Here is a 27,092-nt window from a genome sequence, read left to right on the forward strand (position 1 = left end):
AAAATAAAGGTCACCTGATTTTGGCCAAACATTGTTTGAAAAGTTTCATTCACAATTTGGCAATGGTAGATTTCTGTCTGCTGAAAATGTGAGTTGTTGTTAGAAACCTTCCGCTGTTGGCTGAGACTACTTGTGTATGGCAGTCTCGTCTGGATTTGGCTTATTGTCTGCAATTTTGTGCAAGCACATTGCACTTTTTTTTTTTTTTTTTTAAATAAGTCCTTAAAGGATAACTGATTTTTGGTCATAGAGACATATCGCCAGAACGAGGCGTGAGAAGCGCACATATATCGCACTCTCTCTCCAAGGTGCAGAGGACAGAACTGGGACAGGCTCATGGCCTTCTATTGAGCCCGTCTCCTGCAGCGAGCAGAGAATGCAATATGCGCACGCTCCTCTATCCTGGTTCTAGTGATTGGTGGGGGTCCTATTGATAAAAACTTATGTCTCTGTGACAGATCAAAAGTTTTACCAAAGCTCAGTGACCCTTTATTCTGCCAGTTAAAGGGCTTGTCTGGGCTATGGATGATCAATATCAGATTATAGGAGATGCACCACCCAGCAGTCCTACTGTTTTGGTGGTGGTGCAGGGTGTTGGAGCTCCTCTGATCTGACATTGATGTTCTCCTGGGGATAGATCACCAATATGTGTAGCCTGTACAACTCCTTCTGACCTGTTGCTGTTCAGATTGATTGTGTGAACGATCTGACAGACGGTTGATCGGGCGCAGTCTGGCTGATCAGACTCTTATGTCTTTGGCCATCCTTAGCAGCGACTCTGCACCATGGCTGATAGGGTGTCTCATTAACTCGACACCATCTTCCTTAGGCCACATTAATTTCGGATCGCTTATGGACCCGTTTCTATGGGTCCTCAAAAAAAAAAAAAAAAACGGACAACATATTGCGTTCTGTCCGCATCTGTATGTCTGTTCCGTAGTCCCACAAATGGGTACACAATGGGTACACAAAAAGAAAAATGGATGTCACTCGAACGTCATCCGTATTTTTTGTGGATCTGTGTTTTGCGGACCACAAAATACACACAGTTGTGTGAATGCACCCTAAGTGTCCATTCACACGTCCTTAAGTGTTTTGCGGATCCACCAAACACTGACACCGGCAGTGTGCATTCCGCAATTTGCGAACCGCACATCGCCGGCACTATAATAGAAAATGCCTAATCTTGTCTGCAATTGTGGACAAGAATAGGATCCGGAAATGCGGATGCGGACAGCACATAGTGTGCTAAGACAATGAGGAAGAAACCGGCACTCCAATTTGCTGAAGGATGTTTTCTTTATTGGTCACTCATACATGCAGGAGTGACGCGCGTTTTGGCGCATACACGCGCCTTTGTCAAACAGTGAGTGTACAGCTGATTGCAAAAATACAAAGTGAACAAGGGTTTAAATAGCCCGCCCCCAAGTCACATGATCTAGGCGTCATGTTACCAGAGAAGCTGTGGGCGGTAACAAAGACTCTTATAACCTTGTCTCTTATATTGCCCGCCATTCGTGACACATCATTGGGAGAAGCGCTTCGGCAAGCACAAGTCCACTATACGCAACAAAAATTTACTGTTGCCCATTCCATCTCACTTTGACCAATTGGGACATAATGTCTCGCAGCTACGTTTCCAAGTATCTGAAGAGGTCTTGTTACCCAGACGTGGGAGAAATAGAGCCGAGATGCTACTCAAAAGAGGCTTTTTGGATTCATCACTTGCAGACATTGGCACCCAAGGGGTTAAATCGTGATTATTATTTTTCCTTTTTTCTTTAGTTTTTTTGCATATGACTTTCCAGGATTATTTTATATACCATCTCATGTCTCATTATATGTTTTCAGTATTTTTCGCAGTGCAATTAAGAAATTTTCGTAACCCGACTATGGGTACTTTCACACTTGCGTTTTTCTTTTCCGGCATAGAGTTCCGTCACAGGGGCTCTATACCGGAAAAGAACTGATCAGGCATATCCCCATGCATTCTGAATGGAGAGTAATCCGTTCAGTTTGCATCAGGATGTCTTCAGTTCAGTCGTTTTGACTGATCAGGCAAAAGAGAAAACCGCAGCATGCTACGGTTTTATCTCAGCAAAAAAACTGAAGACCTGCCTGAACGCCGGATCCGGCATTTTTTCCCCATAGGAATGTATTAGCGCCGGATCCGGCATTCAGAATACCGGAATGCCGGATCCGTCGTTCCGGCATGCGCATTCACAGATCGGTAAAAATGAGAAAAATGTACAAGACTGGATCCGTCGGTCCACATGACAAGCGGAGAGACGGATCCGTCCTTGCAGGCAGACGCAGATCGGCTTTCAGGCAGCAGCAGATCGGCGGATCCGGCGGCCAGTTCCGATGACGGAACTGCCCGCCGGATCACACTGCCGCAAGTGTGAAAGTAGCCTATGGAGAAGGATCACAGAATCCACATGTCACTATGTATATCTCTTTCACCTGTCTTTGTTACCGCCCACAGCTTCTCTGGTAACATGACGCCTAGATCATGTGACTTGGGTGCGGGCTATTTAAACCCTTGTTCACTTTGTATTTTTGCAATCAGCTGTACACTCACTGTTTGACAAAGGCGCGTGTATGCGCCGAATCGCGCGTCACTCCTGCATGTATGAGTGACCAATAAAGAAAGCATCCTTCAGCAACTTGGAGTGCCGGTTTCTTCCTCATTGTTTGACCTGGGATGACACCCGCTGACCGAGCACCCATCTAAACACAGTGCCGCCCGACATTCTTGTACAAGCACATAGTGTGCTGTCCACATCCCCCCCCCCCTCATTGGAAATGAATGGGTCCGCACCCATTCCGCAAAATTGCGGAACGGCACAGACCCGTTTTGCGGACCTGTGAATGGAGCCTTAAAAAGGACCTTTATTAAATCAGTACCTCAGGCTGTAGCTTATGATTAGGAGATCTCACCTCGGTACATTATTATAATTCTTTTACTTAGCCCTCCGTTGTGTTTGGTGCCTGTACGCTAATCAATAGTATCGGTACAGGGAGTAGGAGACGGCCATGTTTATCCTGCTTCCTGGCTGTGAGCTGCTCAATTTCAGCGGAGAGCGTCACAACCAGGGAGCAGGAGACGTCCCCTGAGAAAAGCGGCCGTCTCCTCCTCCCTGCACCGATAACTATTGATTAGTATCCAGGGCAGCAAAAGAGAATGGGGGTCACAGCGGTCTAGCAGATGATCCGTAAAAAAAAAAAAATACAGAGGTGACATCTCCTGATCATAATCTACAGCCTGAGGGGTTGATTTAATAAAGTGGTGAAAGGTCCTCTTTAATGGGATATACATTTTTCAATGTCACTGGGCATTTCCTGTAGCAGATGCTGCTCTCAGAGTCTTTCCCAGACATTCTGCTAATGAAATGTCCCACTCTGTCACCAGATGCCATTTAGGGCAGCCATGTTTAATGAGATTACATGACAGTGCGACCCAAGATGGGTCACCCAATACTACGTTATCAGTACTGCAGGACGTTGTGGTCCCAGTATTCACGAATGGTAACAGAAGACCAGGCCGGGTGAAGACCTCGCATGTCCACGTCGTCATGTCCTTGGCCTCAGCAGTCTGTGATGAGATGGGCTTTCCTCTGATTGTAACAATAAGTCCATTAGGTTCTTCCCTTACAGGATAAGGACTTAAGATCAGGAAATGGCGCTTTAAATAGTCTGAAGGTGGGGTGGGGGAAGAATCATTGGACGCGGTCGTAGCTCTATAATCCTCCAAGTGGCAGAAATAAACAGCAGTAATATGAAACTGCTTGGATATTGCTGTCTCTGATATGAATTTTTATGAATTTATGCTCATAATTTCTTATATTGTTATACTGTGGGCTTACTATACGGTATGAGGAAATAATGGTGCAGTTATGTTCCTCCTTGCTTCATGGCTAACGTCTTTCCCTGAGCCATAACTTTGGCCGTGTTCACATCTGGGTTGGAGCCTGTTGCATATTATGCATCTGTATGTCCGTTTTGTGGACAAGAGTAGGCATTGTTACAATGGATCTGCAAAAAATGGGATGCAACACGGACGTCATCTATATTTTTGGTGGACAGCAAAATACATACGGTCGTGTAAATGCAACCTTAGCCAGCAAATCCCAACAGACTTTTATTGTCAAGGTTCGAGTATTATTGATGGGACGAGTAGTTCTGCACACTGTCATATACCATATTTTTCGCTTTATAAGACGCACCCCAGATTTTTTTGAGGCGGAAAATAAGAAAAAATATATTTTTCCCCAGAATATACCCCCCATATCAGGACATCATATCAGACCCCCATATTAGCCCTCTGTGTCAGAACCCCATCAGACCTCAAATAAGCTTTTTATTATTAACCCCTATCAGACCTCAGATCAGCCCTTTATTAATAACCCCTATCAGACCTCAGATCAGCCCTTTATTAATAACCCCCATCAGACCTCAGATCAGAATAAAATAAAAAACTTCCATACCTCTCCTGCGCCGTGGCTCCGGGTCCGGCGTCTCGCTTCCCCGTCTTCTCCGGCCCATGCTGCACTGTCACCTTACAGCGTCAGGTCATAGTGCGCGCACTACGTCCTGACGCTGTACAGTGTCAGGACAGTGCAGCACCGGCAGCAGCAAAGAAGACCGAGGAGGGTTAGTGCCGGAAGCGCTTTCTGCGATTCTTCCCCAATCCCGGCACCTAATGTATACTAGTGAGTGCTTCCATAATGGATTTACCACACTGTATTTCGTTATTATGGGAATAAGCAATACGCTATAGTTTTTGGAAGGATTCTATAAGAATCCATGAGAAAAACCTCTGCCCACAAGCTTGTCCATTTTGTGGTCCACAAAATACGGACGCCCTCCTTCTGAAGAGGATACTTTGTCAGGCTGAAGAGGGCGCTTACTGCAGATGGACTGCACTGTGGTGCAGCTCTAACTGTTGTAGTTGCTGCATGGACCCCCCATAGGGGAGTATGTCTCCTTGCTCCCCGCCCCCCTTCCCCATACGGGAGTATGTCTCCTTGTGACCCCTATAAGGGATTTTGTCTCCTTGTGGACCCCATATGATCTAATGCTTCCTTGTGGCCCCCCCCCCGTAGGGGAGTGTGTCTCCTTGTGGCCCCCCATAGGGGAGTGTGTCTCCTTGTGGCCCCCCCATAGGGTAGTGTGTCTCCTTGTGGCCCCCCCATAGGGTAGTGTGTCTCCTTGTGGCCCCCCCATAGGGTAGTGTGTCTCCTTGTGGCCCCCCCATAGGGGAGTGTGTCTCCTTGTGGCCCCCCCATAGGGGAGTGTGTCTCCTTGTGGCCCCCCCATAGGGGAGTGTGTCTCCTTGTGGCCCCCCCATAGGGGAGTGTGTCTCCTTGTGGCCCCCCCATAGGGGAGTGTGTCTCCTTGTGGCCCCCCCATAGGGGAGTGTGTCTCCTTGTGGCCCCCCCATAGGGTAGTGTGTCTCCTTGTGGCCCCCCATAGGGGAGTGTGTCTCCTTGTGGCCCCCCCATAGGGGAGTGTGTCTCCTTGTGGCCCCCCCATAGGGGAGTGTGTCTCCTTGTGGCCCCCCCCATAGGGGAGTGTGTCTCCTTGTGGCCCCCTCCCCATAGGGGAGTGTGTCTCCTTGTGGCCCCCTCCCCATAGGGGAGTGTGTCTCCTTGTGGCCCCCTCCCCAGAGGGGAGTGTGTCTCCTTGTGGCCCCCTCCCCATAGGGGAGTGTGTCTCCTTGTGGCCCCCTCCCCATAGGGGAGTGTGTCTCCTTGTGGCCCCCTCCCCATAGGGGAGTGTGTCTCCTTGTGGCCCCCTCCCCATAGGGGAGTGTGTCTCCTTGTGGCCCCTCCCCATAGGGGAGTGTGTCTCCTTGTGGCCCCCTCCCCCCATAGGGGAGTGTGTCTCCTTGTGCCCCCTCCCCCCATAGGGGAGTGTGTCTCCTTGTGGCCCCCTCCCCCCATAGGGGAGTGTGTCTCCTTGTGGCCCCCTCCCCCCATAGGGGAGTGTGTCTCCTTGTGGCCCCCTCCCCCCATAGGGGAGTGTGTCTCCTTGTGGCCCCCTCCCCCCATAGGGGAGTGTGTCTCCTTGTGGCCCCCTCCCCCCATAGGGGAGTGTGTCTCCTTGTGGCCCCCTCCCCCCATAGGGGAGTGTGTCTCCTTGTGGCCCCCTCCCCCCATAGGGGAGTGTGTCTCCTTGTGGCCCCCTCCCCCCATAGGGGAGTGTGTCTCCTTGTGGCCCCCTCCCCCCATAGGGGAGTGTGTCTCCTTGTGGCCCCCTCCCCCCATAGGGGAGTGTGTCTCCTTGTGGCCCCCTCCCCCCATAGGGGAGTGTGTCTCCTTGTGGCCCCCTCCCCCCATAGGGGAGTGTGTCTCCTTGTGGCCCCCTCCCCCCATAGGGGAGTGTGTCTCCTTGTGGCCCCCTCCCCCCATAGGGGAGTGTGCCTCCTTGTGGCCCCCTCCCCCCATAGGGGAGTGTGCCTCCTTGTGGCCCCCTCCCCCCATAGGGGAGTGTGCCTCCTTGTGGCCCCCTCCCCCCATAGGGGAGTGTGCCTCCTTGTGGCCCCCTCCCCCCATAGGGGAGTGTGCCTCCTTGTGGCCCCCTCCCCCCATAGGGGAGTGTGCCTCCTTGTGGCCCCCTCCCCCCATAGGGGAGTGTGCCTCCTTGTGGCCCCCTCCCCCCATAGGGGAGTGTGCCTCCTTGTGGCCCCCTCCCCCCATAGGGGAGTGTGCCTCCTTGTGGCCCCCTCCCCCCATAGGGGAGTGTGCCTCCTTGTGGCCCCCTCCCCCCATAGGGGAGTGTGCCTCCTTGTGGCCCCCTCCCCCATAGGGGAGTGTGCCTCCTTGTGGCCCCCCCCCCCCCCCCCCGGCCATAGGGGAGTGTGCCTCCTTGTGGCCCCCCCCCCCCCCCCCCGGCCATAGGGGAGTGTGCCTCCTTGTGGCCCCCCCCCCCCCCCCCCCCCCCCGGCCATAGGGGAGTGTGCCTCCTTGTGGCCCCCCCCCCCCCCCCCCCCGGCCATAGGGGAGTGTGCCTCCTTGTGGCCCCCCCCCCCCCCCCCCCCCGGCCATAGGGGAGTGTGCCTCCTTGTGGCCCCCCCCCCCCCCCCCCCCCCGGCCATAGGGGAGTATGCCTCCTTGTGGCCACCCCGCCACATAGGGGAGTATGCCTCCATGTGAGATTTACCACACTATATTTCATTATTGTGGGAATAAACATACACTCTTGTTTTTTGAAGGATCCTATAAGAATCCATGAGAAAAACCTCTGCCCACAAGCTTGTCCATTTTGCGGTCCACAAAATACGGACGCCTTCCATCTGTAGATGACTATTATGGACAAGTATAGGACATGTCCTATAATTTGCTGAACGGACAAACGGATGTGTACACCCCTCGGATGTGGACCAATAGAAGTGAATATGGTTGTGTGCATGAGGCCTACCTTTGTATAAGGCCTTATGAGCGCGGCCGTATCAACCACAAACCACGCGTGTGCAAAATACGGATACCGTCAGTGTGCATTATGCATTTTTTGTCTAGAACTGGCTACTGTCTGCCCACAAATTTTTGAGGACGCTTAGAAATGAATGAGTCTGCGTACAGTCCGTAAAAGATGTGGATCGGATGCGGACCCAAACTGCAGTCCTGTGCATGAGGCCTAAAGATTACAGTACGAGTCCACAGCAGCATATGGGCCTCGCCAGTAGAGTTGTCCGAGCAGAGATACCTTATTGCCAGGAGGATAGGTCCAGACGTGGCAGATAACTTCTGATGCAAATCGGCAGCGAATCCATATGTGTTACATGTGGACTTTGCTGGGGTTCGTGCTGAGGAAATCTGGGCTGAAAATCTGCAGCTTTTCTGCAACATAACGGGCATGCTGTGGATTGTAACTGTGCAGCGTGTTTATCCTCCCACATGGATTTCATCCCTACTGAAAACCCTTCCACATGTATTACACTGTAAATTGCCTTGGATTTGCATCACAGAAGCTGCCCCACAATTTCCTGGCATTTCCATCACGTCTGGACTTACCATAAGACACTGCTGGGAGGTGTAAAATGTTTAGTTGCTCAGTTGTTGACTTTGCTAACAGCGATATCTTCTGTATCTCTGACTAGATGGAAGAACTGGTGGATCAGAGGCATCCTCACACTGGCCATGATTGCATTCTTCTTCTTCATCATCTATTTAGGACCAATAGTGCTCATGATGATTGTAAGTACCACCCGGCGGTTTCTGGTCTTGTCTGAGAATACACGGAGTGTATAACCCGTGTGCCACTTCTTCTTACAGGTGATGTGTGTGCAGATCAAGTGTTTTCAGGAGATCATCATGATCGGCTACAACGTCTACCATTCTTATGACCTGCCCTGGTTTCGGACACTTAGTTGGTGGGCAAATGATTCTCTCGTGTGTCTCTCTCTCTCTCTCGCGCGCTCTCTCTATCTCTCGTGTATCTCTTGCTCTCTCCTATATCTGCCTGTCATGTATGGATAATACAAACACTGAACAGATAAATGGGTTGTCTCAGCATTACATATTACATTTTCTATTAGATCACACAAAACAGATTTTTTTTTTTGTTAATTGGATTAATTGAAGCAATTCTCCTGTGCCTGGATATTACTGTTGCACATTTTCTATTGATTCCCTCCCAGAACGTCCACCTAATATGTCCAGTCCTGTTGCTCTGATTGTTGTTGTCCGCTCACACAACAGCAGGAATCCACCCTCCGTGTACGAAAGGTTCCGGGTGGTGGACTGCGCTACTGAGCATGTGTGACCACCAGCACAGGACACTTCAGGTGAATGTTCTGCGATGGAATCAAAAGAATAACCAGACACCGGAGGGATTGTTGTATCATTCTGACAGATTTTTCGGCGTTGCCTCATCTGACGGAGAAATGTAACATGTATTTGTGAGACAACTCTATCAGCAGCTATCACTCTAAAAACACCCCAATCACAAGTCAGTAGTATTATTGCTGTTTACTGTTCTTGGTTCCTTGATTATCCACAGGTACTTCTTGTTGTGCGTCAACTACTTCTTCTATGGAGAGACGGTCACTGACTACTTCTTCACTCTGGTCCAAAGAGAGGAGCCGCTAAGGATCCTCAGCAAATATCATCGCTTCATTTCCTTTGCGCTATATCTCATTGGTAAGGAGGTCCTTTTAATATTTTTTTTATTTTTTATTGCGCCTGTTTTTTTTCCCTCATAGGACATCATTTGGACAGTGTTCATAAGGAACATCATTAATTTCCTTGGCAATTAAAGATAAATGATCACCTCTCCTGAGACATCCATTTTATTAACTACTTGCAGTCCCCATTTAATAACAATACTGGAGCTAATTCTGGAATAGTTCTTTATTGTGGCGTTCCTCTATTATTCCTACTAGCATATATGAATAAATTGCCAGCAGTCTGTAATGAAGTACCGACTGGGTGTTACCACTTGGCGGTGTGTCCCTGCACAGTTTAACATTATCCAGTCGGTGCTGCCAGGGTCAGACCGTGGAGCGCCCCCCCCCCCTCCCTCCAACTGGTAACACCCAGATGGGCCTTTATTGCCGACTGGCAGTTAGTTCCAAAATTTCTAGTGGCAATAACAGAGGACTGTCACAACATAGTCATAAGAATAGATGCTCCAACATTCTTATTACATGGGAAATGTAAGAAGCTGCTAAAAGGAACATGTCAGGAGAGACGGCAGGTCCTCTTTAAAGGGAAGGGGGATTCTATTAAAGGGTTTCTAATGTTTTATAAAACTTTTGACATGTCATAGTGAGCATTGTGCCCCTTTGGCTTTCTTGGAATGAAGCATGTGCTGTATGGACTCAGACTTTCTATGAGTCAAAGCCAAAGGAACGTAGCGCTCAGCTAAGTGCTTCTGGCCTTGGTTTTAGTGATTGGTGGGTGTCACTGACGCCCCCACCCATCCACACTTCCGGTATGTTGCTATGACATATCAAAAGTTTTAGGAAGTAATAGTTAAACGTTAAGGCTAAATGCACACGATCAGGATTGTGTGCGCATTTTCCGGGCAGAAAATCCGCACCGTAGGTCATGTACATTGTATTCTATGAGAATTTGAAATTCTCAATGCACACGATGCAGATTTTTTTTAACGCAGATTTTGACCTGCAGTGTGGATTTTAAAATCCGCAGCATGTCAATTCTTTTTTTTTTTTTTTTCTGACCGGATTTTGTTCATTCACTCGGTAAAATCCGCACCAATTAATGCAGATTGACCGCACAGATTTTCCTGCGAACACCTGCGGAGTTCAGTGCGGATTCTACACACATGAATCCTGAACGTCTGCATGTACCCTAAAGGCTTTGCTCAAGCTACCACTATGGATTTAGTTTTTTGCGGAGCTATGACTAGTGTGACCGCTGATTTCTTACTGCTGCCAACAACTCCAGATCCCAGTGACTATATATTCTTATACAGTATCTAAAGTTTTTGCCAATAGTTTTCCTGATGTCTTAAATACATTGCGCTGATTTCTGCCTTCATCGTTTGCTTTTGTTCAGATGCATAACACGTGTGAATAACTCTTTTGGCAGCAGAACTTTGATTAATAGGCAGGAATTGCCTATTCCTACAGTTTGTTCCCATATCTGTAAAAGTAACCGTTTTTCTTTATTTCCAGGGTTCTGCATGTTTGTGCTCTCCCTGGTGAAGAAGCATTACCGGCTGCAGTTTTACATGGTATATGATATATGGTTATGATATAAAACTTTGGTTGAAAAAAGACATCTGTCCATCCAGTTCGGCCTGTTCTGGACATTTGAGCCAGAGGAAGGCATAAACCCTCATGAGGTAGAAGACAATTTTCCTCATGTTTGAGAAAAAAAAACTCCTTCCCGAATCTGAATATCAGAATAACTCCCTGGATCAACGACCCCTCTCTAGTAGCTATAGCCTGTAATATTATTACGCTCCAGAAATACATCCAGACCCCTCTCTAGTAGCTATAGCCTGTAATATTATTACGCTCCAGAAATACATCCAGGCCCCTCTTGAATTCCTTTATTGTACTCCCCATCACCCCCTCCTCAGGCAGAGAGTTCCATAGTCTCACTGCTCTTACCGTAAAGAATCCTCTTCTATGTTTGTGTTCAAACCTTCTTTCCTCCAGACGCGGAGGATGTCCCCTCGTCACAGTCCTGGAGATAAACAGATTATGGGAGAGATCTCTGTACTGACCCCTGATATATTTATACATAGTCATTAAATCTCCCATCAGTCTTTTTTCTAACATGAATATCCCTAATTTTGATCATCTTTCTGGGTAATGTAGTCCACCAATTCTGGTTATTATGCTAGTTGCCCTCCTCTGAACTCTCTGAAAAAATTTATATTTTACTGTGCAAGCCTTCTACAAGATCATTAATAAATATATTGAAGAGAATAGGGCCCAGTACTGACCCCTGAGGTACCTCGCCAGTAACGGTGACTCTTTCAATACTCACGCCTATGGTGCCCCACCAGTAATGCCTACTCCTTTTAATACTGACCCCTGTGCTACCCCACTAGTCACGGTGATCACACCAATACTGACCCCTGAGGTACCCCACTAGTGACAGTGACCCAATCTGAGTATTTACCATTAATAACCACCCTCTGTTTTCTATCACTGAGCCAGTTACTTACCCACATACAGACGTTTTCTCCCAGTCCGAGCATTCTCATTTTATATACTAACCTTTTATGTGGTAATGTGTCAAATGCTTTGGAGAAGTCCAGATACACGACATCCATTGATTCACCGCTGTCATGTCTAGAACTTACCTCCTCATAGAAACTGATTAGATGCAAAATCTGCATGCATAATGTGGATTTCACAGTAAATTGTACGTCTCATAGTAAAAGAAATTTAACCGACTAAATAAGTTGATCTCCTGTGGATTTTAAAATCTGCATCGGGAGTCAGTGCATGCGCAGGAAGTTTCCACAGCCGGTAGATTTGTTAAATGTCATGTACTTTCTCTAGTGCTGTGTTCTGCTGTGGATTTCCTGCAGAAGAGCCAGACTCTTTCCACATGTTGCTGCGCTCTCATCTGCCGGTTGTGCAGGGGAAACCTTTGAAGGAGACCTGCACCTTTAAAGGGGTATTCCGGTTACATTAAGTTATCCCCTCTCCACAGGATAGGGGGGATAACTATTATATCGGTGAGGTGGATGTTCCGGAGATAGCCGAGTACAGTACCCGGCTATCTCCAGAATTCCCCTAGAAATGACTCGAGCGGCCGCACGCATGCCCGCCTGGCTGCTCGGTTAATTTAAGGGGGGTACGGAGTCCCAGCTCTTGTGATTTGGTGGGGATCCCAGCAGTAGGACCCCCACTAATCTAATAGTTATCCCATATCCTGTGGATAACGTAATGTAACCAGAATACCCCTTTAACTAGTTGAACAGATAGTGGGGTCCAGGCAGTTGGATCCCCACTGATCAGTGATGGCATAGTCTAGCCATGCACTTATAATGCTGTGCTCACATCTACACGTTTTGGTTGTTTTTCTAGTTTGGCTGGACCCACGTCACTCTTCTGATCGTCGTCACACAGTCTCACTTGATAATTCACAACCTGTTTGAAGGCATGATCTGGTGAGTCCTCGCTCTTCTGCTCTGTCCTGATCCAATTGACCCCCAGATTGTGGAAATCGGACATCATGTATGCTCAGCCTGACGTATTTGTTCCACTGATGAGAAAATGGTGGCGCTATAAATTACAGTCTAGTCTGAATAACTTCCTAAAGAACAATTAGGGTCCAGTCACACATCTGTGTGTGTTTTGTGGATCTGCAAATTGTGGATCCGCAAAACACTGGCATTTTGCAGACTGCACATTGCCGGCACTCTCATAGAAAATGCCTTTTCTTGTCCGCAAGACAAGAATAGGACATGTTCTATTTTTTTGTGAAACGGAAGTGCGGATCCGCACATGCGGACAGCACATTCCGGCCCCATTGAAAATTGAATGGGTCCGCACTTGTTCCGCAAAATTGTGGAACGGATGCGGACCCATTTTGCGTATGTGTGAATGGACCCCAACAGTGAGGAACTGCAGTGCTGTAAGGGATTATTTCCTAGGTCGATCTAGCAGCTACATTTATGTAGCTTTTTTGCGGAATAAACACTTTGCATAAATGCTGTTTTGCATAGGCAAACTACCTGAGCGGCTCCTGACATGTCATAGAGGGTTGCCCCCTCCCCCCGTATAAACCAAAGCTGAGAGCTGCTGCAGTCATCCTACGCTGGGGGACTAGGCATGACCACGTATTATGTGGTCCCCCTTCAGTTGAAGGGAATATGTCATCTGAAAATGACCTATTGTTTAAATCGTGTTTTTTATATTGGACATATTTTAAGTATTTTTCATGATATTTTTAAAGCGGTTGTCTCACGTCAGCAAATGGCATTTATCATGTAGATGCAGTTAATGCAAGGCACTTACTAATGTACTGTGGTTGTCCATGTTGCTTCCTTTGCTGGCTGGATTAATTTTTCCATTGCATTATACCCTGCTCGTATTCAGGGATTACAACCACATAATGCTATGCGACCCCGGCAGTGCTGGAAGTTCAGGACAGGTGCTGCGCTGCGAGTCCATGGCTCCTTAGTGGGCAGTTCAGTACAATAGATCTATGCACTTTGTTATATTTGCACTATGCACTTTATACCTTTTTGTGTACTGTATCAGAGCTTTACTCTGTCCTGATAGCTCCGGCTGGCTATATGTATTTGACATCTTGTTTGGGCCATATGTACATTTTATGATATTTATACGATTTCTTTAGCCTTGATATGTCTAGTGATTAGTGGTGTCCCATGTCATTTTGTGTGCCCTCTATCCACCATTACATTGTCTTTCACATGTATTTTATTGTATTTTGTCTCGTATTGAGACCATAATAAAGTTTATACTCATTATTTGTGCTGGCCCCGTTTTCTCTAGGTGTTTTATTTCTCTAAATGCTGTAAACAGCTCAGGCAAGATGGCTGCCCCATAATCATGTTCAGGTAGTAGAATAAAAAATCTACAATCATAAAATATCTGGTTTTAACAGTAAAATATAGGTGACACATTCCCTTTTTAAATAGAAGATGTTCAATATAGAGGGAGTCATCCTGGGATCAGAGGACGTTCTGTTATCTAATCCCTACAGGCTAATGCAGTGCAGGCTTATGTTCCAGCGTTTGTGCCCGGTGCAGTAACTGGGCCAAAATCATCAGAAGAGCTGCATTTTGGGACATCTGTCTATTCTTGGAGTTCATCCATCTATTTTTACATTATTACATAAAAAAAAATTCTTAGGCACATCACAAACTTGTTTTCTTTTACAAGGTATTTTTCTTCACTTGCATTGCATTTATAGATCAGTGGCTTTAAAAAAATAAATAAAAAATTGTTGCGTGCTCTGGATGTAGTATTTTCCCCTCAGTTTCTTCTTTTTTCTTTTTTTTTTTTTTTTTTTTTTTTTTCTTTTTCATACTGTTCTACAGAGGAAGTGACATTAGAGGGGGTACATCATTTCCTCTAGAAAAATGCATGGCCCAAATCGCTCCCCGACACTGAGAATGAGGGAGCTATTTGGCTGCTCTGAAGGATCCGAGGCCTGCCACAGCAATGATCACCGTGCATTTCTCATAGCCTGCCCCGGGACAGCCCAAACTTGCAAGTTATGCACATTAAAACAAAAAATGTGACAAATTGGATGTTGAACACAGAAATAAGAGCTTATAACTCTGAAATCTCTGGCTTCTCTTCAGCCTTGTGACGCCTTCTTACAAATATACAATGGATTTAGTCATGTTCTTCCTGTCCCCTCAGGTTCATAGTGCCCATCTCCTGTGTGATCTGTAATGACATCATGGCATACATGTTTGGCTTCTTCTTTGGTCGAACTCCTCTCATTAAGGTAAGGACTATACATACACTTCCTATTTGGCACAAACGTCTCCTGTCGTCCGTGCAGAGCCACGTTTATAGAAGACACGTCTTCTCAATGAATCTTGCCATTTCCCCTGTATTATACAGCTACCAGTCAAAGGGACGGATGACCATGTAATACCATTCTGGATGCTTGCGGCCACCACTAGGGGGCTCTTACTGCGTATGGATTTACACCGCTTCTATGGAATTTAGTAATACGTCTATGTGCACTGGTGACTGGAGGCAGCCAGAATGGGGCTTTTCATATAATTCATGATGTAGCTCGTGTGGAGGGGAGATGTTCACCTGCTTGGCCAGCTTTAATCTTGACTTCTGCTCTGGTTCTCTCTATATTCCCACCAGCTGTCACCCAAGAAGACATGGGAGGGATTTATTGGAGGCTTCTTCGCTACAGTTTTGTTTGGCATATTGGTAAGTACTTGGGTTTTGCCATATTCTCCTGCATTGTTCTTCTCCCCGCAGAGCTCCATATTTCTAACTAAAGGGGATTGCAGAAAGTTTGAGGAAGTGCACTGAAGTAAAGTTAAAAATGGATCTTTTATTCATTCACATGTGCGTTGTCTGCCTCCATGAGGCCTTTCTCAAGCCTATATATTTATTGCTTCTACTTGGGCTACTTTCACACTAGCATTCGGGGCTCCGCTTGTGAGTTCCGTTTAAAGGCTCTCACAAGCGGCCCCGAATGCATCCGTACTGCCCCAATGCATTCTGAGTGGATGCGGATCCGCTCAGAATGCATCAGTCTGGCACCGTTTGGCCTCCGCTCCGCTCAGCAGGCGGACACCCGAACGCTGCTTGCAGCCTGGCCCTGAGGAGGCAAACGGATCCGTCCAGACTTACAATGTAAGTCAATGGGGACGGATCCGTTTGAAGTTGACACAATATGGTTCAATTTCAAACGGATCCGTCCCCCATTGACTTTCAATGTAAAGTCTGGACGGATCCGTCTGACTAACTTTCACACTTCGAATTTTTTCTGAAATATAATGCAGACGGATCAGTTCTGAACGGATCCCATCGTCTGCATTATAAGAGCGGATCCGTCTGTGCAGACACCAGACGGATCCGCTCCGAACGCAAGTGTGAAAGTAGCCTTAGTACATCATAGATCTGATAAAGGGGTAGTATGAGGCCGCCTTCTGCCTGTAACAGCACCCCTCCAGTCCGAACGCTGTGTCTGGTATTGTATTGTGCCAGTGAATAGGGCTGAGTTGCAAAACCAGACACAGCCTATGGCCAAGAGTGGCACTATTTATGTAATGAAGCAGTATTATTTCTCAAATATCCTATAGCATATTTAAATACCAGCACTTATCTACTGTATATCTATGGCAACTTATTCTTGACGTTTACAGGTGTGCATCAACTTTATGGGGGACATTTATTAAGACTAGTGTTTTCAATGCCAGTCTCAAGTCCCTTTGTTCTGCAGGGAGAGGCCTCTACATAAGTTTGGCGGGTTGTCCAGCAGGGACAGACTTAAAGGGGTTCTGCAGTTTGTTTAAACTGATGATCTATCATCTGGATAGATCATCAGCATCTGATCGGCGGGGGTCCGACACCCGGGACCCCTGTCGATCAGCCGTTTGAGAAGGCAGTAGCGCCACAGCCTTCTCGCTGTTTACCGCAGGCCCAGTGACGTCATGACTAGTATCAATGGCCTGGGCGGGGCTGAGCTCCATTCAAGTGAACCGAGAATAGATCATCAGTTTATAAAAACTGCAGAACCCCTTTAAAGGGGTTATCCAATACTATAAAAATGTCCCCCATATGCCGCGCCCCTCACAGTGAATATACTTGCCCCGCTCCCTGCACCACTCCTGGTCCCCGCATCGCCATTGCATGCTTCTCCCCGTGTGCAGATGAAAACATCCGGTGTCGGGGGGAGCAGGCAGGGACGGGTACGATCCTCCCTTGCATCGTGGGTGATGCTAGGGAGGCTCGTCATTGGCCTGCCATTGGCTGCTCCCCCCGACACCGGATGTTTTCATCAGCGCACTGGGAGAAGCGGCAGCGGTGGCGCGAGGACCAGAAGCGGCACGGGGAGCCAGGTAAGTATATTCACTGTGAGGTTCCTGGCATATGGGGGACATTTTTATAGTATTGGATAACCCCTTTAACTCTACACCAGTCCTCCTGCTGGCATACATTTAAAGGGGTTTTTACTGATGACCTATCCAATTCCAAACAATAGGTCATCAGTATCTGATCAGTGGGGGTCCGACACCCAGGACCACTGCCAATCGGCTGTTTGAGAAGATAACTGCTCTTGGAGTTGTGCATAGGCCTTCTTACAGCTTTCCCTAGCCATGTGACGTCCCGTTCATCTGTCACCTGGCCTAGATGCAGCTCAAACCCATTAAGTGAATGGGGCTGAACTGTGATTCCAAGCACAGCCGCTATACAATGTACGACGCTGTGCTTGGTGAGCTGTGAGTATAAAGATCTCAGAAAACCCCGTTAAGCTATTATCCACTCCAGAAACGGGTGTGAAAAATGATATAGGAGCTGGGCCTAATAGAACAAAGTGTATTTGGTCATTTCTTAGTTACATCTGTTCTTGGAAGAGCTGGGTGATAACCAGTATGACAGCTAAAATAATCACTTTCTCAAATATAAAGCAAATCATTACTGGTGATTTGTAAGTGTTTTATATTTGGGGGATATGCAAAGAGGTATCCTGAGAAAAGAGAACCATCTCGCTAGTGCCACCTTGTGGAAGGGGCTACCTATGAATTACAATCGGACTATTAAACAAGCCTTGAGACATGTACCTTTGCGGAAAGCCAGTACCCTGCCTAAGCTATATCTAGGGGTATATTGTCCTCATACACATAAGGCTATATTCACACTTGCGGCAGTGACAGTGGATGTGACTGAAACCATTTGTGAGACGCATCTGGATGCATATCCGTCTCACAAATGCATTCTAAGAACGGGTCTGTCTCTCCGCTTGTCATGCGGACAGTCAGATCCGTCTTGTATCTTTTTTTCTAATTTTTACCGTCCTGCACATGCGCAGACCGGAAGGACGGATCCGGCATTCAGGCAAGTCTTCAGTTTTTTTGGCCGGAGATGAAACTGTAGCATGCTAGGGTTTTTTCTTTTGCCTGATCAGTCAAAATGACTGAACTGAAGACATCCTGATTGCTCTCCATGCATTGGGATATGCCTGATCAGTTATTTTCCGGTATAGAGCCCCTGTGACGGAACTGTATGCTGGAAAAGAAAAACTGCAAGTGTGAAAGTACCCTTAGCACGGTGTGTAATCTGACATGTAGCTAAAGCCCCTGTCTTCATAAGAAAAAGGCTATTTTATTGCTAGTAGATTGTTACAGGAAAGGTGAAACTACAGAATAAAAACAGTAGTATTTCAGAACATAAATATCCATTGTATAGGATACAGAATAATCTGCTATACATACAGTACATGAGGTAATTATGCAATGACAATGAGCTATCAAATGCAACAAACATAATAAACTGCAGTATAATGACACATAGACAGTGCCCTTACCGACTATGCTTGAAACATATATGTATAACAGATCATGAGCAGAAAAACAAGTGTGAGTGTCGGCTCCTCAGACAGACCTAAGATGGCTGCTGCTTCTAAACAAGAACAAGACCACAAAGAACCAGGAACTTCCCACAATGCCCTGGGAACTTCAGGCTAGATGAAATGCACTAAACTCACCAGTAGATGGTGCTGTTACCATACAATATAATACAGAAGGAATACAAACACAGGTAATAGCAATATCTAAACTAGTAAACACACAGAAATAACTGGATTTGCATCTGAGGACAGAACAAGGGGAGAATGAGAGAACTCCTGCTTGGACATACAGAAGTTGCATACCAGGTGTGAATTTTCACCAACACTATGTTGCCTGTGTAGTTTTTACTGCAAAAGTGTCTTGGTCTTCACAGTTGCTATCCCAGCGTCATCATGTTTTAACCGCTGTTCTCTGTTTGTATTCCCGGTAGTTGTCCTACGTCATGGCTGGCTACAGTTACTTTGTGTGCCCCGTGGAGTTTAACAATGACACCAACAGGTTTATGGTGGACTGCGAACCATCGGACCTCTTCCAGTTACAGGAATACCACATCCCTGCTGTGCTGCAGTCTGTCATCAGCTGGGTAAGGACTGCAGACCCATCCAGAGATATAGCTATATTTATATAGCGGTGTATGGATGGATAAAAGATATGTATGAAATATATAGATTTTATTTAGAGAGTTATCAAGTTCTTTCAAATGGATGGCCCTTCTTAAAACAGGTCTATCAATATTAGATTGGTTGGGGTCTGATTCTCGACATCCCTGCCGTTCTGCTGTGTCAAGGGGTTGTGGTGCGCTGGTATGCGCCAGATCCCCTTCATTGTTTGCCAGGCACAGCTCCATCCTTTAGTAGCAGCTGTGTCTGGTGTTGCAGTTTACTACAGCTTTTCCCATTCAAGTGAACTGGACTGAGCTGCAATACTGGGAACAGCCACTACTAAAAGTTCAGACTAGGGGTGCACCGAAATTCCGGCGGCCGAAAATGGGCCTAATCCATTTCGGGCGATATTGGTACATATCGGCAGAAAATATGGTTGGTTATATACGTTCGGGCGGCCGGCCGGCGGCGCCCCTCATGCTGTGCCTCCTAAACGCTTGCCGCTCTAAAGAATCTCCGGCTCAGTGCTGCGCAGCCTGCTGTGTCTGCTCTGTGCTACTGCTGTTGTTAGTGTAGCGTGGCCGAGCTCTGTTCGTTCCGCGGTACAGGAGCTTTTGTTTCCTGTACCCGGCCGGACTGACAGGAAGTGCTCACTTAGTGTGCACATCCTTTCAGTCCGGCCGGGTACAAGAAACAAATGCTCCTGTACCGCGGACCGAACAGAGCTCGGCCACGCTACACAGGCTACACTAGAGGTGACAAGGGTGGGGGAGGGGGGGGGGGGGTGTAAAATGAGAGTGACAAGAGGGGGGGGGGGTAGAATGAGAGTGACAAGGGAGGGGGGGGGAGTAGAATGAGAGTGACGGGGGGGGGGGTAGAATGAGAGTGACAAGGGAGGGGGTAGAATGAGAGTGACAAGGGAGGGGGTAGAATGAGAGTGACAAGGGAGGGGGGGGGAAGAGAGTGACAAGGGAGGGAGGGGGGGGGGGAAGAGAGTGACATTTTTTTTTTAAATAACCACTTTGGGTGGCATTGTGTGTATAATATCTATGTATCTGTTTAACTTTATATTTTAATTCACTTTTCTTTTTTTTTTACTTAAAAAAAGTATTTTAAAAGTATTTGGGCAAAAAGGCAGTTTCGGTTTTCGGTCAAGGGCATCCTGAATTTTCGGTTTCGGACCAGAATTTTCATTTCGGTGCACCCCTAGTTCAGACGTATCTGGTAAATAATAAGGGGGTCCAACTTTTGGGTGGGCTGCCAAGAATTCGTCCTGCACCAGGCAAATATTGATGGCCCATTAAATTGTCTGTTAAATCCACCAGTTTTGGTGCAAAATGCCAACTATCTAATGTGTAATGGAATGTCCTGTGTATCTTCTAACTGCATATGTCAATTGAGTGGGGAAGGGTGGTGGGGCCGAAATATTGAGCTGTTAAGGGTGTATTAGATATTCCGATTTAACAGGCGATTGTCAGGAAGGAAATGTTCCTGCCTAGCAATCGCCTGCTCGCTAGTGGAAGAGACCGTTGCTATTACATGCAGCGATCTCCTCCTCAGTATAGGGAGGAGCGATCGTTACACCATCACTTTTCCCTATACTGAACCATTGAGAGCCGGCAGCAGATGATGATCTGCTGCCTGCAAACAATGATTTTTTAACTAGAGTAAAAAGTGTCGGCAATTACCTGATGAATGAGTGGTTGTTCATCGGGGGATCCTGTCATCATTGCTTGTTCCCATATAGCAGTGGTGATTGCTGCACGTAAATGCAGCTCTCATCTCTGCTGATGATCTGGCAATTATCGGTAAGGTTTGGTTTATTCCTGATAATTGCCTGATACATTGCTCTGTGTAAAAGGACCTTTTTTTGCCAGTCTCAATTCAGAACACATGTGCAGTCAGCAAAGCTGAACATCTGTGTCAATGGGGGACCAGGAAGAATAGCTGAGAGCTGAACTACTGTATCTAAAGTGTATGACCTGCTTTAGGACAGACTGCCAATTTTAAAGAACTGCATACCCTTTAAGGATTTAGATTACTTAAGAAGAATGGCTACGACAATACAACGTTTTCTCTGCATCAGTTGTTAGGCTCCATGCACTAGCTTTCTATATTTGTGGGTTTCACATTTAGGGTAGTTTGACGCAGAGTTATTTGGAGGAGGTTTGGAGGCAGGTTTTTCAGCCAAAGCCAGAAGTGTATTTGAAAGGAACTGAAAATATAAAGGAAGGATTTATACTTCTGGTTCCTGCTTCATCCACTTCTGGCTTTGGCTTAAAAAAAAAAAAAAACTGCCTCCAAAACGCCAAAAACTGTGTGAACCTCCTCCTAGCCTACATTTGGTTGCAGCACTTTATAAAGGAGACCTCTAGTGGCCATACTGCAGATTGCGTCTGTAGATGTTGCAGAGCCTGCCAAGGCCACATCTGACAGGCCTGTCACGTATTGGCTTGTTATGCTTGATATGTACTTTGTAAGGGTCCATTCACACGTCCGCAATTTGCAGACCCATTCACTTTCAGTGGAGCTGGAACGGATCAGATTTTTAGGCACGGTTTACTAGGTTGTCCAGCACATCTCTAGTAATATTATAGTCTGTGTCCAGGCCTCCATATTTGTATTTATTTTTTATGTAGCAAGTTTAGACCCATACTAAAAGGTTCTATACTAAACTGACCTTTTCCATCTGTGCTAGAGACGGAGCCCCTTGCCAAGTAAAGTAAGGCTCCATTCACACGTCCGCAAATGGGTCCGCATCCGTTCCGCAATTTTGCGGAACGGGTGCGGACCCATTCATTTTCTATGGAAAATGCTGTCCCCATCCACATTTGCGGAGCGCGGGTCCGCAGCTCCGCAAAAGATAGAACATGTCCTATTCTTATCGGCAGCTGCGGACAAGAATAGGCATTTCTATAGGGGGTGTCGGGCGGGTGTGTTGCGGGTCCGCAACACACCATGGACGTGTGAATGGAGCCTAAGACAAATGTAGCTTTAAAATGTAATTGTGGCGTAATTATCAAGTGTATTTATAGAAACCAAATTGTTCTCATTAAGAAATGGCTCTTCCCCTCGATGCCAGCCCCCACCTTGTAATTCATAGTTGGCAGGCTGAACTGCTTCGGCATTGTACAAGTCTCATAGACTTTACTAAGATGCAGCATATTTTATCATAAGTGAAGGTAGAAAAATGTGTCTTTCATTGCTCCATTACATGTGAAGATGCTGAGAAATATAATAAATCCACTAATATTTATCAGATGAAGAGCCCCTTGCACAAGTAAAGCCATGGTTGCCTAACATCTCATGTTATTGTCTTCTCCTGCAGAAAACCGTCTGGATGTATCCCTTCCAAATACACAGCATTGCGCTCTCCACATTTGCATCGCTCATCGGTCCATTTGGAGGATTCTTTGCCAGCGGATTTAAGAGAGCTTTCAAGATCAAAGTAAATATTGTGATTGTAGTAGGCGCCTGGCATGTGAGACCATGCGCAGGAGAGCAGTGCACGACTGTTGTGGTGGGGCCTCAGATCTGCTCACCACTAGTCGAGGAGGTTCTTTTTATTCTCCATGTTCATGCTGCCACCAATTTCTTATATTCTTTTCATTCTACAGGATTTTGCTAACACAATCCCAGGTCATGGAGGCATCATGGATAGGTTTGACTGTCAGTACTTGATGGCCACCTTTGTGAATGTGTATATTGCAAGTTTCATCAGGTTAGTTATCAGTGGATCCCCCCCCCCCCCCCTGCCTCTACCTGCTGCCTTTTACCCTAAGTCCACATCTGAGCGTTTTACAGCGCGTTCCTACGTGCTGTAAAACGCTCAACAAGGAGAAGCCAATGCTTCCCTATGGGAATGGTTCTCACCTGGGCGTTTTACAGCGCGTACGATCGCGCTGTAAAACGCCTGACGCTCAAACAAGTTCTTGAGCTTTTTTTGGGGCGTTTGTCGCGCGTTCCCGTACATAGATATTCGGGAACGCGCGACAATGTGTGCACACCTGTCTCTGTATGCGCGATTGTAAACGCCCGTACAATCGCTCATACAGAGCGCTCGTTTCAGAACGCTCAGGTCTGAACCCAGGGTTAGCAAAAACCAACTTTTAGGGCAGCTGCAGAATATCTGCAGGACGTCTGCACTGTTTGTTCTGGTTTTGGTGCATTTTCTTGTGCAGATTTTTATGGGGATTTTCTGTTCATGTTAACAACCTCACTAAAGTCTATAGGAAAAAAACACTCTACATAAGGAGTCGCAAAAACATGCAAAATTGACATGCTGTAAATTAAAAAATCTGCACAACAGGTCAATTTCTGACTTTGCTAGTACTGTATTACGCTGTGTTTTTTCCGCACGAGAATCTGCACAGAAAAAACACATATAATCACCACAGTGTGCAGCCATCCTTACTTCATGAAAAAGATCCTACTGTTTTTTGGGATACACCTGCAGTGCAGACCGATGTGTCTCCATGGTTACAGACTACAAAAAAAACCTGTGTAGTCTGAACCTTCAATCTTGTCCCTTTTTGAAGGTTTTTTTTCCTAGACTTTTTTACTGATGACCTATCCTCTGGCCATCCGTAGATCCAACACCTGGGACCCCTGCTGATCAGCCTTTTGCGAGGCAGTGGCACTCATAGTAGTGCCCTGGCCTTCTCTCAGCTTAGTCTGACCATGTGACGTCACGTTCTTCAGTCACACGGCCCAGGTGCTTCTCAGCCCATTTTAAGTGAATTGGGCTAAGGTGTAATACCAAGCACAGCCGCTATTAAATGGTTGTGCTTGGTGAGCAGAGGGAAAGCTGTGGCGGTACTGCTAGCGCTGTTGCCTTCTTAAACAGCTGATCGGTGGGGGTCTCACAGAGACTCCACCCTCAATATAAACACCACCTATGGAGGATTTTACTGACTGTTTCAGATGTAACCGACTTACCTGACAAACCGTGAGGTCTAGTGGTCGTCATGACCATCCGATCCTGCATATTGCACCTTGCTTAGAGCTGAAACCGCTCTGGCGGAAATAAATGGCAAATAACAAGGAATTTAAAGAGCTTTATTATTTTCAGTTTGATTTCCTTTTTCTTTTTCAGAGGACCCAACCCAAGTAAACTAATCCAGCAATTCTTAACGTTGCGTCCCGACCAACAAATTCACATCTTCAACACACTGAAATCCCATCTAACGGAAAGGGGAATGCTGGAAAATGTCGAGGGTTTGTAAAATAGCGGTTTGTTCAGTCGGGGCAAAACACCTCTACCCGGCGCATGTGGGTTCACTGTCCAACAATGCTGTTCCAGCCCTTCCCAGAGCGGACTCCTTAACCCCTCTGCTGCCGGAGAAAGTTCCAGAAGCTCCTTCCTCCTTTTGTGCGATGTCATATCTTGGCTGTATGATTTTAGTTCCTTGTTCACCATGTTTACATATAATAACAAAGCCTGTTACCCCAGCCATGCCCATGAAAGGGGTTCCTGTGGCGCATGGCGCCTCACCAAGGCAAGATGTTGGAGATGGTTTAGAGAGTGGAGTGCAGAACAACATTCAAAGTTCCTGAAATCTATACAGAAGATAATAGAATGATTACAGGGGCTTTCCAGTATCTGATTTTAATCTGTTGCTTTGTACATGCAGCTTTTACTAAATCTAATCGGATTTATTCATCCGGCTTCCTTATTTTTCTCTTAATTAATTGCTACCCCCCTTAGGATTTTGAATGCCCTTGTATGTGAGGGAGCTAATGTAATACCACCAAAAATGCACCATTCCTCAGTCACACGGCCACCATTGCTACTTGTTCCACTAAATCTTATGGGAAGGCTACCTTGTACAATGAAACAAGCCCCCGATGGACCTACAGGATTCCCTCAGTAAGGCCGCTTTCACACAAGTGTAATATTGGCTCATTTTTCTGCCCTTATTATGGCCGCAAATCCCTACTCCACCCAGGATCTAATGGAGTAATAGTATCAGAGGGATCTGTAATCCTGTCAGGTCTCCTTATTAGACCTGCCATAAGCCAGGGGCTTTAGCTTACAATACAGTCACAGATATGCACCTGCTCAGATCAGGCACCATTTTAAAGCTTGAGTTTTTGATATTACGGTTAAACTTTTTGTTTAAAGGGAACCAAGGGCACCTGTTTAGGGCCACAAAGCCACTGGGCATGCCACTGTGCAGCTGGGCTTTAGGACCCCAACCCTGCCCAGGGCAAACACATCTGTCCCCTAAAAGAAAGTAAATGAATTTAAAATGTACCAGGAGAAGATGGGGGATGAAGCAGAGAATGGTAGACCTTGCTTCACTGAGCATACATGCCCATCGGGGGGCATGTGCAGCGAGGCAAGATGTGCTCTTCTCAGTCTTATCGGTGCAGTACTAATGCGGGCTGGTGAAGAGTCCTGGACTATTTTTGTTTGCGGGGATGGATGGGTTAAATTCTTAAACCCAGTGGCATGTTGGTGGCTTAGTGGCCCCAAACGGGTGACAGGTTCTCTTTAAGAAACATGTCTTGACTGGTCGCAAACCAAGTGAGAGGTTCCCTTTAAAGTGCACCTCCTGTAGTGATGCACATAAAATATAAAGTTATTGCCTGAACAGCTGTTAAATATTGGCGTTGCTTATCTGACAAATGAAAATCCAGCCGGGCCGTCCAATCTACAGTCCCATGTGTGGCCAGTGATGCAGATCTCATCATGGGGGGTTACTGACTTGAGCTTGGATCTCCTGCTTCATTTTCAGACGTCTCAGCGACATAGGGAGTTGCCTAAGATTTTATTTAAACATTTATGATCTAGCTGTAATTACGGTAATCTATGCGGATTTGCTGAAAGGTTGCTCTGTAATAACGGAGCGATTTGCACGGCTGGGAGCAGCAATTTAGTAAAAGCAGCAGGGGGCATGTAGAAATCAATAGGATAAAGTCATCCTACGGTCAGAAGCCTCTGAGAAGCTCATGTTTTTCTTTGCTCCACTTTCCGTTACAGTAGCCGACTTGTCACGTTGTGTTTTTAGTATTTTATTCTTGTGGTGACGGTCACTGCTCATACTGTGTTATCCTCTATGAACAGGAGCGTTTTATTGTGTTACGTCTTGTTGTTTTATGCTTTGTTATTCAGAATGTTTTTTTTTTTTGCTGAAATGGTTTTGCGTTCGACTGTACATGATCCATGATCCGGCCTATGTGGCCGTGTTTTGCAAGGACTTCCGTATGCATACGCAACATTTATTACTTATTTAACATCCTTCCTGCTTTTTTTATTTTTATTTTATTTTTTTTTTAGCAATTTTGTGTCTAGTACCTTAAACACATTTTTAGTGTGAAAATCCCCTTATGACTAAAGGGGGTCATATAAAATCTACTAGAGGCTTTTTTCTAAGGTGGTAGTATGAAATAAAATAAAAAATATATAAAATGCTTTTTCTCCCCCTAAAATCCGCACCACACCTGTCCACAGACCAGGTTTTCATATTGTATTTTAGCTGCATGTAAGTGAATGTGACTGAGCTGCAGTGCTAGATACAGCCTGTGGACAAGTTTTTTTTTTTTTCTAATCTCATACAACCCTTTTTAATTTTTTTATTTTTAACTCCTTTATTTCCACATTCACTTATTGCTGTATTACATGACTCACGTTGTACCCGTCACCTGCAGGCCATGGCTTGGCTCTGATCTACGATCAGCATAGCGCCTGCTATTGTTTAGGAGCAAGTGCTATTACCCTTGAGTGGTTGGCCTATGAACTAATGTATATCACCTATCAACAGGATCAGTCATAAATGTATGATTGCTGAGGGACCGACCACTGGGACCTCCACCGAGCTTGAGAATGAGGTCCATGACTACCCTGTGTGATTGGAGCAGTAGTGTGCCTTCAAGACCACTCAGGTAGTCCTCTATAAGTGTGAGGAGCAGGGGTCAGACTTGTATCCTACTGCTCCAGTCACACAAGGGATTGTGTGATCAGTGGGGGTCCCAGCG

At 46.4% G+C, this 27,092-nt stretch overlaps 1 protein-coding gene across 1 annotated transcript in view; it reads left to right on the plus strand.

Moving 5' to 3' along the window:
- Positions 1–26,528, plus strand: part of CDS2 (CDP-diacylglycerol synthase 2) — a 59,218-nt gene extending 32,690 nt beyond the window's left edge. Inside the window, exons 3-13 of the mRNA XM_044283112.1 lie at positions 8,102–8,198; positions 8,277–8,374; positions 9,004–9,143; positions 10,643–10,701; positions 12,518–12,600; positions 14,828–14,915; positions 15,293–15,361; positions 18,941–19,093; positions 22,441–22,560; positions 22,730–22,833; positions 24,208–26,528. Of these exons, the coding sequence (XP_044139047.1) occupies positions 8,102–8,198; positions 8,277–8,374; positions 9,004–9,143; positions 10,643–10,701; positions 12,518–12,600; positions 14,828–14,915; positions 15,293–15,361; positions 18,941–19,093; positions 22,441–22,560; positions 22,730–22,833; positions 24,208–24,337 (1,141 nt within the window). The 3' untranslated portion in view covers positions 24,338–26,528. The remainder of the gene's footprint in view (positions 1–8,101; positions 8,199–8,276; positions 8,375–9,003; positions 9,144–10,642; positions 10,702–12,517; positions 12,601–14,827; positions 14,916–15,292; positions 15,362–18,940; positions 19,094–22,440; positions 22,561–22,729; positions 22,834–24,207) is intronic.
- The last annotated feature ends 564 nt before the right edge of the window (positions 26,529–27,092 follow it).

Source organism: Bufo gargarizans, chromosome 2 (genome assembly GCF_014858855.1).
Source record: "Bufo gargarizans isolate SCDJY-AF-19 chromosome 2, ASM1485885v1, whole genome shotgun sequence".
In the NCBI taxonomy this organism is placed as follows: domain Eukaryota; kingdom Metazoa; phylum Chordata; class Amphibia; order Anura; family Bufonidae; genus Bufo; species Bufo gargarizans.